This window comes from Camelus ferus, chromosome 29, assembly GCF_009834535.1.
Source record: "Camelus ferus isolate YT-003-E chromosome 29, BCGSAC_Cfer_1.0, whole genome shotgun sequence".
Taxonomy (NCBI): domain Eukaryota; kingdom Metazoa; phylum Chordata; class Mammalia; order Artiodactyla; family Camelidae; genus Camelus; species Camelus ferus.
In genome coordinates this window covers 18497392-18509477 of record NC_045724.1, presented here as the reverse complement: position 1 = coordinate 18509477, position 12086 = coordinate 18497392, and the positions used below count along the sequence as shown (strand labels likewise).

Genomic DNA, 12086 nt, shown 5'->3' with positions numbered 1-12086 from the left:
TACGTACTACACGTACGTTTGTAGAGAGCTCAAGAAAGTCTTTCCTCTGGAAAAAATACTAGTAGTAGGGGAAGCTGTGACTGTATTAGTTTCAGAGTAAGTTCAGCCTTCAGTTCTCCCACTGTCTAAAATGGTGATTTAGGTATTTTCTTTTAGCTGCCTTTTAAAACCCTCCTTCTTCCCCCAAACAAAATCTAACCCCAAACTCTAAGGAAACATAGAATAACTAAATGGTATTATTACTGTCAACAATATGGTGTCAGACAAGAAGTATCCCCAAACTTAAATGTGAGAAGAAATGTTATAAAATGTTCCAATCTGTGCACAAAGATGACAAAGGAAGCCTTAGCTTCATGTCTGCACAAATAAGTTATACCATGAAAATTAGTGCAGCAGAGGTCTTCATGTGGTTAAAATTTGGTAAATAACACATGTGGGTGTTTAGATGTCAGTTTTAATTACAATTTTAATTAACAAAACTAATAAAATATTTGCAGGACCCTGAAATACTTTTGTATTGTACAGTTTGAAAACCACTGACCTAGAAGATAGCTTTCCTCTTTCTCTTGAATTGCTGTTTAGTGTTTTTGTTGAAACGATACTTCTGCGGATTATTAGATATATGATCCATTTATGATTGTGACCCATTAATGGAGGAGTGGCCTTGTGGTTATGATTTTACTTTTTTCATGGAGTAGGAAAAGGGTGAACTGAGTGTTAAATGTGAGGTTTTGTTGTATGGATCATGAATGATGCTTTCTCTAGGGCTCCTGTAATTAAAGACGTGATGACATACACTGCTTAGTACTAAATATTAAGATTGTACATATTTAATAGTGTTGTGAGAAAGAAGTGTTGGAAAAAAAATCCTAGCATGTAAAATCATGGGACATGTAAGAAGATTAAAGTTATTATAGCTCAAAAGATTGACAGTATTCAATAGAACAACCCTGAAGCTAGAGGAGATTCAGACAAGAACAGTAAAAATAATATGAATAGTCATAATCAAGCCATACTTAAGAGTGATGAAAATCTGCTCATTACCTTAAACCAGCGTCATGAATACCCAGTATCCGTGCTGCCGTTCTTCTCTACCTCGTTCGTGAGGGATGTAGACCATCTCTCAGAGTCCTCTTCCTTTCAGATCTTTGACTCCGCCTTAGAATACTTCCCCAGAGTACTCAGCACTGCAGTCTCCAGGTGGTGTTTAAACAAAACTTAATTTTGAATCCTTGTGGCTAAAATCCTTGTTCACTTTGCAGCTTGCCAGTAGCTGGGAGAGAAGGAAGGCCATTCTAGGGAAGGGATTCTTATGCTAAAATGTTTCACTGTTGTTTTGGGATCCTGATCAAGCCAAGGGACATTGAGACATAATAGTAGCAGTCATTATAGACTAATATAATCATGAATTGTTTACTGAATACTTTGTATATAGGAGGAATTTTTTTGTTTTTTATGTACATTATTTCATTTCAGCTCTTAGAGCATCCCTTTGAGATGTTGACATTAATAACTTTTTTCTAGATGACAAAACTGAACAAGAAAGTTTCTTAAGGTCACACAGTCTGTTGGAGCTGGAATTTTACTCATAGCTCTTAACATTACATCATGTGGATTTTTAAAATATAGGAAACTGAAAAATTTAGGAACTTATGTTTACTTACAAAAAGAGGGTGCAGATGTTGAAGTCACAGGATACTAGGATGATTAAGTGATATTCTAACTTTTCAATAGTTTTACAAAAGAATAAGTAGGTTTAATTTTTTCAGATTGAGGAAAAGAAACAAAGAGAGGAAGCAGAGCGAGAGAGATTGAGAATTGCTGAAGAAAAAGAAGAAAAACGGCTTGCAGAACAGAGGGCACGAATTCAGCAAGAGTATGAAGAGGAACAGGAAAAGAAAAGGGAGAAAGAGGAGGAGGTGCATTTTTCCCCTGCTCTGTTTTTCTACTTAGTCTGAAAGTGAAATATTTATTTTGATTTGAAAAGATATTTATTACTTACAAAGGAGAAGTCTTGGAATACATTTAGGAAATATCAGATCAATATCCATTCATTGGATATTACTTTATTAAAATGAAAGACTAAATTTTAAATTAAGAAAAGAGGTAAATTTTGACTTTTTTAAAGCCAGAAAATAGTTTAGGCTGACTAAGATGTTATAAGCCTAACATTTTATTGTTAAGCGGACAGTTTCTTTATGTTAAAGACTACTGTATCCTCTATACCGTCAATTTTATCTCTTTATTTCAGACAAATAAGACAGCAGGTTTTTGAATGGACTATAGAATATGTATATGGAGTATATTTTTTTGCTTTATTTTAAAGCAAAGGCTGAAAAATGAAGAGCTTATTCGGCTAGCTGAAGAAAGACGAAAAGAAGCAGAAAGAAAGAAGAAAGAAGAAGAAGAAAAACATAACCTACAACTTCAGCACTACTATGAAAGAGAAAATATAGTTGGGGAAGAAACAAAGGTAAGTTTCAGACAAATGTCTATGAAACCCATAGTTTAACCACTTTCCCTGTGAGAGTGATGGAGCAGTTAGCAGGCGGGAGAACACGGAGGTGCTTTTCGTCTTTCCTTTCATCCTGCTGCTCTGTCTGGGTGCCGCGCACTGAACTTCCTGTGCTAGATGATGTCACTGCTGTGAACATAATGGGTTTACTTCCTGTCGCCATTCTTCGTCTTGTTCCCATGGTCTATAGACTAGCACTGTAGGAACTGTTCCTTCATGACGAGAGTAAGTGTAAAAATTGAGTGGGAACTTTTGTAGCAATTTGTCAACGTAAAGTTTTCATTTATCTAGTACAGCCGACCCTTGTACAGCGCGTGGTTGGCCCTCCACACCTGCGCTTCCTGCGCACCTGCGAATTCAGTCGACCGCTGGCTCTGCAGAATTGTAGTATTTGCCTTTGAAAAATGTCCTTGTGTAAGTTGACCCGTGCAGTTAAACCTGCACTGTTCAAGGGTAGCTGTAATTTATTCTTACTCTGCTTTACACATCTGTCCATGACAGATTGGAAATTAAAAAAGAAAGACTTGTGGCTCAGCAAAGACTGGTTTGAAGTTTACATCTCTGAGATGGGAGTTGATGTTCATGATTAGGTTCGTGAATCAGTTATTAGAAGTTTTCTCCCTAGAAAGCCAGTTTGCCCCTACAAGGATCCAGCTCATACCCTTGCTCATATTTCAAAACTATGTTTAAAATTTTGTATGCATAAATATCACTAGGGACTTACTAAAAATGCATCTTCTTGGGTCTCATCTACAAAGTACCTTATTTACTCAGTCTGGCTTTACTAACCCTTAGGGATTGGATGCAATTAGCCTGTAACCACACCTTGAAAAACCTTATGTCTTCTAAGTTTAGCCTAATTTAAAGAAAAATTGTTTTCAGAAATTTAGATATATACAGATATTATTTCTTGTAAATAGAACTGACAGAAAGATTACTTTTAACCAGTGGGCTCCTCTGGTGTATTTATGAGGTGGTTTGGTACATTGTTCAGTGTGTAACCTACTGTGGATAACATGATGCATTTCTGAGTGGTTCGAATACATTGATTTCTTACCCCAGAGTTTTATGGTGATAGAAATCTAAGCATTCACAATTTGAATTTTATGAAACATTGTTTAAAAGGGCATTTATAAGTCAGATCTGTATTTTTTATTTTCAGTGTTCCAGGAATGTTAGGCAGTACCTTCATTCTTAGGATATAAAGTTGAATCTATATATGCTCAGCCTTTTAAAGCATATCATCTAAGTATCATATGATTCATAATTTAATTAAAGTTTTTTTTTAAGTTTGTTTTTTAGAGTAGTGTTTGGTTTATAGCATAATTGTGTGGAAAGCAGAGAATATTTATTGTAAAGCTGATTATCTGAAAATGAATGTTATTAGTTTCACAGTTGTGTTTCTGCCACATTCTTAATTATGTTTAAGAAAAAAATGCTATTTCTTAGGAATATATAATTTTATGACTGTTATAGTTTAATTGTGAAGTATCATAAAGTTTTAGATCAGCTTTTTCTCATTTAATGCATTTTGCCCTCAATTCTGAAATTATCATTGCTGTCATTTTAAAATTTATGTAGGCCTGATATACATTTTTGTCTACTTTTAATTTTTACTTTTATGTCACTATTTTTTATTTAGTCTGTATATTTACCTAGTTCGTTAAATTTGTTTTTGTATCCTAACCTGAGTTAGTCTTTTAAATAGTGATATCTAAGTTCATTTGTTTATCATAACCAGTATATTTTGATTATATTAATTGAATTTCTGGCTTTTTTGTTTGTTTTTGCTTCCTTGACAGTTACTTGGTTTTTTTATCATGCAAACTATACTTTGTTTGCTTCATCCTCTACAGGCCTTTGGAAGGTTTAGATTGTCTTTATAATTCTGCTGGTGGTCACCTAGAGGGTTTTTTTTTTTTTTTTTTTCAACTTTGCCTCTCATGCATTTCTGACTTTAACAAAGTCACCAGTGAAAGTAGTATTTGATCTTGTACTGTGCAAAATAAGCAATTTAACATCCACACTTATACTCTGGTCTGGGTCTTTTTTTACCCAGATAATTATTGCATTTTGTTGGGAGTTTTTATGTTTTCAGCATTTTGATTTTAATATGAAGTTGGGAACTGTTGGCTTTATTACACTGTAACGTGGAACCCTGTTTTATTTTCTTATGGAGACATAGAACCCTGTCACGATTCATGATGCACTTGGTGAGAAGGGAGCTAGATTTTAGAGGTTGATTTCTGCTGTTTTCCAGAAAAGAGTTCTTGTTTTCTGTATTGTCCTATTTCTTTTTATTATTAAGACAGTTTTTACTTTGGCTTATTTTTTTGTTTTTGTTGCTTTCCCAACATTTGGCAGGCTGTTGCTTTACTTCAGTTGTTGAATTATTTTTAATCCTACTCTGAGAGTCATATTCTTTTAATAAGAGTATCTAAATCCATTTATGTTTATCATAACTGATTTTTAAAAAAATTGAAGTATAGTTGATTTACAATGTTATGTTAGTTTTTGGTGTACAGTATACTGATTTAGTCATACATATATATCCATATTCTTTTTCATTATAGACTATTACAAGATATTGAATATAGTTCCCTGTGTTATACCATAGGACCTTGTTGTTTATTTTATATATAGTATTTTGTATCTGATAACTGACGTATTTGATCTTAATAAAATTAAACTTCTGACTTTTTTTAGTAAATACATGTAGTTTTAATTGAAGTTAGTTGATTTACAATATTATGTTAGTTTTGGGTGTACAACATGGTGATCCTAGTATTTTTATAGACTTTTGGTAAATATTTTATTTAAAAAAAGCAATAGCATTCTGAACTTCTTGGATGGTCTTGTTAACTATTAGAGGTGTGTGTGTATGTGTTCATGTATATATATATATATTTTTTTCCCCCTCAGCACTTTAGACAGCCTTCTCCTGTAGTTCCTGCTCTTCAGAACAGGATTGCAAGCAAACTCCAAAGACCGCCTTCAGTTGACAGCATTATAACTTCCTTTGTGCAGGTGCGTACTTTTGACTCGTCTGTCTTATTAGCTAAGTTATTTGGATTGGGGGGATTGGATGATATTTTCTTATTTGTCATATTTAGCTTGTTTACATTTTCTCAGATTTGAAATACAGATAATGTTTCCATTAATTTGTCTGTGGCTGCAGTTGTAAGTGATAATGCTCAGGGCCCTAAAGTTAAATTCTTTTGACAAATCTTAATTTAGCAAATAGGCCTTTTCTTTGATAATATATCTTCTAGCTAGCTGTAATAAAGTTCCTTATACTTTAAACTGAGCTACAATCAAAAGAGAGCTACGAAAATGTTTCAGAAGGATTGATCCTTGAGTTGACTCTTGAAGATTGAGTAGGAATTTGCCAGAAGGAGGAGGAGGAGAAGGGGGGACTTTGAGCACACGCAAAATCCTGGAGGGGACTGTTCGCCACATGGCACACGTGGGGAATGCGTGGTTGAGTCTGGTCTGCTGATCCCAGCCAGGCGGCAGAGGAGGTGAAGTCAGGTGGATGCAGGGCATTGTGTGGAGCTAAGGGGTTTCACTTCATTCCTTAGGCCAGTGGATATCAAACAGGCTAATTACCAGAATAGGTAAAGAAACATATTAAAACATCTTCTTCAGTCCCACCCTCTGAGATTCTGATTTTAATAGGTCTGTGGTGGATAATTTATGGGAATTCATGTTAATACTTTAAGTAGGGGAGTGATATGGCCATGTTTTTCTTGCGTAGTGTTTTCTCAGGCAGTGGTGTGGAGATATACTGTGGAGGCCAATCAAGACTATAAACATGGAGACAAGTTAAGATGCTTTTGCGGAAGTCCAGATGTGAGACTTTGAGGACCTAAGCAGAGGCAGTGACGTGAAAAACTGAGAAGGGGTGACAACTTCAAGATATATTTAAGAGACACGGATAGTGGTATTTACTGACTGTGTGCTGGGTAGGAGTCAGTGACAACTTTCAAGTTTCTGGCGGGGGTTATATCTAGTCAGCGGCTGAAAAAACACCTTATGGCTAAGGAAAGAGCTCTGGACTGGATTTGTAGTTTTGGAAAACACTAGCATTATGGCTTGTCTAATTAGTATGATTGTCTGGGATACATTCAGGAGAAAAAAAGAGGGCTGAAGATGGAAAAATGGAATTACCAACATTTAAGAAGCAGAGCAAGGAAATAGAGACAGAGGAAGTGACAGCGAGTGGCAGTGATATCAGGTGCTACTGGCCAAGTTAAATAAGGGCCTAAAATGCCCATGGAATGTGTCACTTGGGGATCGCTTGGTGGCAGTATTAGTGGGAGTGATGTGTAGAGGCAAAGGCAGTTGAGGTGTGGTTAGGAGTGAATGGGAATAAGGAAGGAGGTACCATACTTCCCTGCACATACTGTTTTATAAAGAAGCATGGCTGTGAAGGAAGAAGAGAATGGATAGTAGATAGTGATGAAGGGTGAGGTTAAGTTTTTTAAAGAGGGGAGAGATTTTTAAGCATAAGCTGAAAGAAAGGTGGTTGAAGAGGGGAATAGGGTGGAGAAAAAAGAGTATTTGTTGGAGGAGCTGGGAGTCACTTCCCCGATATGGAGTATAGGTGAAGGGATTATCTGTTTGGGGCAGAGCCTCTTGCATTGAGATGGGAAGAAAAAACAGATGTAGGTAAGTTTATAGATAGAATGGTGGGGAGTTTGGTTTCTCTTACGTGTAGTTACTTTGAGAAATTCTTTTTTGTCAAGATTCTGAATAGGGGAGGACATACTGAGTTTATCTTTGTCATGATTGTTAAACAGGAAAGTTCCATGTCCAGAGCACAGTCTCCTCCAGTACCTGCCAGGAAAAATCAGCTTCGGGCCGAAGGTAGAGTTAACTATTAAACCTGTAATCTACTCTTTTTTAAAAAACTTTTTACTTTGAAAAATAGACTCACACAGAATGTTGCAAAATAGTGGAGAGAGATGCTCTGCACCCTCGCCCCAGCTTCCCGCAGTGGTGCAGATACCACAACCCGGAACTTGACGATGGCGTGCTCTGTTGACCTTCGTCAGGTTTTAACCTGCACCAATTTATGTGCGTTTGTGTGTGTAGTTCTATGCATTTTTATCATGTGTTAAGTGTTGTAATTACACGCAATCGAGGTACAGAACTCTCCATCACCAAAGAGATACTCGTTCCGCTACCCCTTTATAGTTGGACTCTCCCACCCCAAGAGTGTTTCTTAACTTTTGAAATTCCTGTATTATCAGAAATGTGTTTGTGGGTCTTAATGATGTTCATAGACATGACCTGTATATATAAAGCATTAAAATAACTTCCATAAAAATGTCTCTGGGCATTTTAGCTTTATGATAAGTCAGGTTATGTTTAATGTTTAATCTTTCATTCATATACCTGTCTTATTTTTCACCTTTGGGAATTTGCAGAGGAGAAAAAAAATGTAATTATGGAGTTATCAGAAATGAGAAAACAGCTTCGTAGTGAAGAGCGGCGTTTGCAAGGGCGGTTGCTACACATGGACAGTGATGATGAAGTTCACATAAGGCGAGTTTCAAAGTGCACTGTTTTGTCTGTTCTCGTGTTCTTTTCTTTCAGGAGAAGGAATCAGAACCTATCCAGTAATTCTACAGTTTTGGAATAGGAGTAATCCTTATAAAGCCACATCTATTAGAATGGATAGTTTGCCTGCTTAAAAAAATTTTTAAAGGGTAATTGGTGAAATTGTAATGACTAAAATAGCCTTTCCCCCCCCAAAAGAAATCTAGCTAAAAAATTATATTCTAGTGGAGGGACTCTGTGCAACTAATTCAAAATAGTGTATGTTTTTTCAGCTTAGTTTTTTGTTGTTGTTTTTGTTGTTTTGAAGTACGGTCAGTTTACAATGTTGTGTCAGTTTCTGGTGTACAGCATAGTGCTTCAGTCATACGTGAAAGTGCAGATAGTTTTCATGTTGTTTTTCAGTCTGTTTGTGTTTGTAGTATGTGGTAGGTTTTCCTTCTTTTCTTGCCAAGCAGCTCTTTCTCTAATTAGCTAATATGCTTCTTGATTCACATTCTTCAACTTTATGTAGGTAAAGTTGCCTTCATAAAACATTTCTCCATAACTTTGAATCTATTCACTGTGAAAATATGGGCTATTTAATGAATATTGATTTAACCTAATATAAAATACTTAAGTGAGCATTTTAACTGTCCCTCTGTACTGCCAGTAATATATTTATATTGGTGATGGGGTTGGGAGTGGAAAGGAAGAAAGAAAAAAAAAAAGAAGTAGCACCTTCTGAAAGGCAAACCAAAAGTATTATCCCTAACCATGCAATGTTTAATAGGATTAGATAGTGAGAAAAATCAGTATTGGGAGTAGGCCATTCTTCAAGCTCTATCTTTGGGACAGATTGTCTGTCTCACTATAGAGAAATCACCAAATGAAAAATAATTGACTAATCTGGGATTCAAACATACAGAAGGCAGACAGATGCAGAAGCTGCTTCATAAGCTCATCTAAGTGATAAGGAAGTCTAAGATAGGAAGGAGAGTCTAAACAAGACAGTTATAAAAACAACCTCCTTACTTTCCCTTTCTTGGTCTTCTGAAAAATCAGGCATAGAAAACTGGTCCTTGAGGGGAAGATAATAGGAACAGAGAACTTCGGAGGTGGGGTAGTCAAAGACAGTTACATTTTAACATTATTTTTAATATTTTCTTTTAACAATGAAGCTTTTTGAAATACTTAATTTCCAGCAAAATAGCTTACAGACTACCAAACGTTTCAGGTCATTTTTGCCGAAAGAACTCATAAATTTTCCAAAGTGATGTTCTTCAAACTGCAGGTTGCAGTCTTTTACTAGGTTGTAAAATCAGTGTAGTGGGTAACTATCATACTTTCTTTAAATGGTGTTTTTTTTAATGGTTTATTTTAGAATGATTTTATATTGTAGAAAAGTTGCAAACATAGTACAGAGAGTTCCCACATACCCTCATCCAATTCTCCCGTCTTGCGTTACGGGAATACGTTGTCACAACTAAGCTGACGTGGAACATTACATGAACTAAATTCCTGCCTTTATGGATTTCTCCAGTTTTTCCATTAATGTCCTCTTTATGTTCCAAGCTTTAGTCAGTACAGGGCACCACACTGCACTTAGTTGTCATGTCTCCCAGTCTCCTCTGGTCTGGGACAGTTTCTCAGTCTTTCCTTGTGTTTCATGACTGACAATCTAGCGGGTTATTGGCCAAATATCCTGGAGAATGTGCCCCAGTCTACATTTGTCTGGTGTTTTTGCATCATTAGGTTGGAGTTAAGGGGTTTTGGAAAGAATAGCACAGGGTAGGCTTCTCGTCACATCACAGGTAGGTACCTGACATCCACACGATAGCACTGGAATCATGCAGTCCAACATACTCACAGGGGTTGGGAGGTGGTGGGATTAAACCCCATCTCCTAGAGAATATTATTTAGAATTCTTCTGTAAGAAAGATTTGTTCCTTCTCTCTAGTTATTTAGCCATTTATTTGTATCACTGTTGTTCCATGTGTATTTCTTTTGTACTTGGAGTTATCATCCAGTAGTACAGCGTTCATGTTGTTGCTCACGTTGTTGCAGCTTTGGCCATCAGGAGCTCTTTCATGTTGGCTCCTGTGTCTCTTTGACATGTCTCAGCCTTTTGTGTTTTGAACACTTCCTTACTTTCTGGTACTGTAAGATGCTCCAGGATCATCTTGTGTATTCTCTGCCCTAGCCCTAGAATCAGCCTCTTCCTAAGGAGTCCTGATTCCTCTTGAAGAATGGTATTTAGAAACCAAGCTCTTAGTAGACAGAGATAATATAAATATATAACTAAGTCATAAATAGATGTGTAGTTGTTCCTGTGTCTGTCAATTTGTATGCACATTAAATTCATACTGCTGTTTCTGACTGAGCCAGGATGTGGTAGGATTTTAATGTATCATGTTAACCTAATTATGCTTTGCTTAGATTTTGTGGGCATTCTCTAGGCATGTGCTGGCTAAGTAAACAAGGTAAGGAAAATTCAAGACATAGACTGGCTGAATAAAGTATTGTTAACTCAAGTTGGTAATTTTCAACAATTCTTCCATAGTAGGTGAAGTACTTCTAAGGAATTGAGAGGTCAGTGTAGTTTTTCTGTATTTACTTTCCAGATGTTATAAATAACCTTATTTATTGCAGCTTTCCATATTCAGACATGCATATTTAAATGTAATGGATTATTGACATTTTATTTATTTCATTTTCATTCATAAATTTAAGACTGTGCTCTCTCTTGGCAAACCAAAATTAGAAAGAGAAACCAGGCAGCATTTCAGTTTTCTCATTTGCAAATCTTATGTGATAACTTGTCCTCCATGAGATTCTGGTGCTCGGCACCACCAGCCCACATGCAGAGAGCTAATAACTTAGTTTCTAACTGAGCAGCCTACTTAATTATTAGTGTTAATGGAAACTAGACAGGAGTCCAATTTAATGGCCTCCTAGAAGCCTTTTCAGTATTTATCTTGCATTTTAATGAATATCTGTTGCAGTTCCTGTCACCCTAGGTGGTTCACTATTGAAGGTCTTGGCAAGGTAGTTTTGTGGCGCTGGTGACTCCTTCCCCCCTCAAGGGAAACTCCAGGACAGTGGGGCACTGCCTGTGAGGATCCCGACTCCTCTGGCCTAGGTGCTTAGGAAAGATTTAGTGCATAAAGAAATGAAGGCAGCGATCTGGCCACTCTCTTACACCTATAGCATAGAGCCACATTTTGAAAAATAGAGGGGACCCATCTAGGGCCGAGGGAAGCAGCAGATACTTCATTTCATTTCCAGGGCTAGAGATTACCATCTCTTGTCCCTGTTCTTTTATCATCACTTCCCCAAAGTCCTAGCTGAAAACTCCCTTACTAAGCTACCTGCCTGTTATATTAACTTCCTAGGTCCCACAGGAATCGAGTATTATTTAACTAACTTGGTATCAGATTCCCTGAAAGTCCACTGTAAAATCAGTGTTGAGGACTGTGGACAATACCCATTGGGCAGCATATGAACACCATATTTCTCAGTATAATTTCTGTTCTAGGCTGAGGGGAAGGTGACATTTATTGAGACCTAGTGCATGTTAAGTACTATGCTGGGTACTTTACAATATATAATTTCACTTAATCTCATGCTCAGAAGACCAGCTCTGCTACTTACAAGCATTTGACTGTGCTAGACATTACCTACATCTTACAGATGATGGAATCACAGTCAAATGCTAGTAAGTAGCAGAGCTGGTCTTTGAATCTTGGTTTCTTTGACCAAAAACTCTAATATCTTTCTACTACATGAACATTTCAGGTAAAGCTAACTCATTTCTGTTCTTCTAAGAAGATACTTTGCATCCGAGCATTTTGAAAGATTACACTGACCTTATAAATAAGCTATTTTTTACTGTAAGGGATTGAAATAACAGCTGTTAGGATAAATTTTTATAATACACTGTGGTGAAAGATGCCAAATTTTTTGTACTGAGAGTTAAATGTCAACAAGATTTTCTTCCCATAAAACACTTTTATCACAGTTTGTCACA

The 12086-nt window shown here is 36.5% G+C and overlaps 1 protein-coding gene across 14 annotated transcripts in view; it reads left to right on the top strand.

The window, feature by feature from the left end:
* Nucleotides 1-12086, top strand: part of CSPP1 (centrosome and spindle pole associated protein 1) — an 86260-nt gene that overhangs the window by 58954 nt on the left and 15220 nt on the right. For all 14 annotated transcript variants that reach the window (XM_032469944.1, XM_032469956.1, XM_032469955.1 and 11 more), the window contains 5 exons: nucleotides 1770-1919; nucleotides 2327-2473; nucleotides 5438-5542; nucleotides 7318-7384; nucleotides 7948-8065. In XM_032469944.1, the coding sequence (XP_032325835.1) occupies nucleotides 1770-1919; nucleotides 2327-2473; nucleotides 5438-5542; nucleotides 7318-7384; nucleotides 7948-8065 (587 nt within the window). The remainder of the gene's footprint in view (nucleotides 1-1769; nucleotides 1920-2326; nucleotides 2474-5437; nucleotides 5543-7317; nucleotides 7385-7947; nucleotides 8066-12086) is intronic.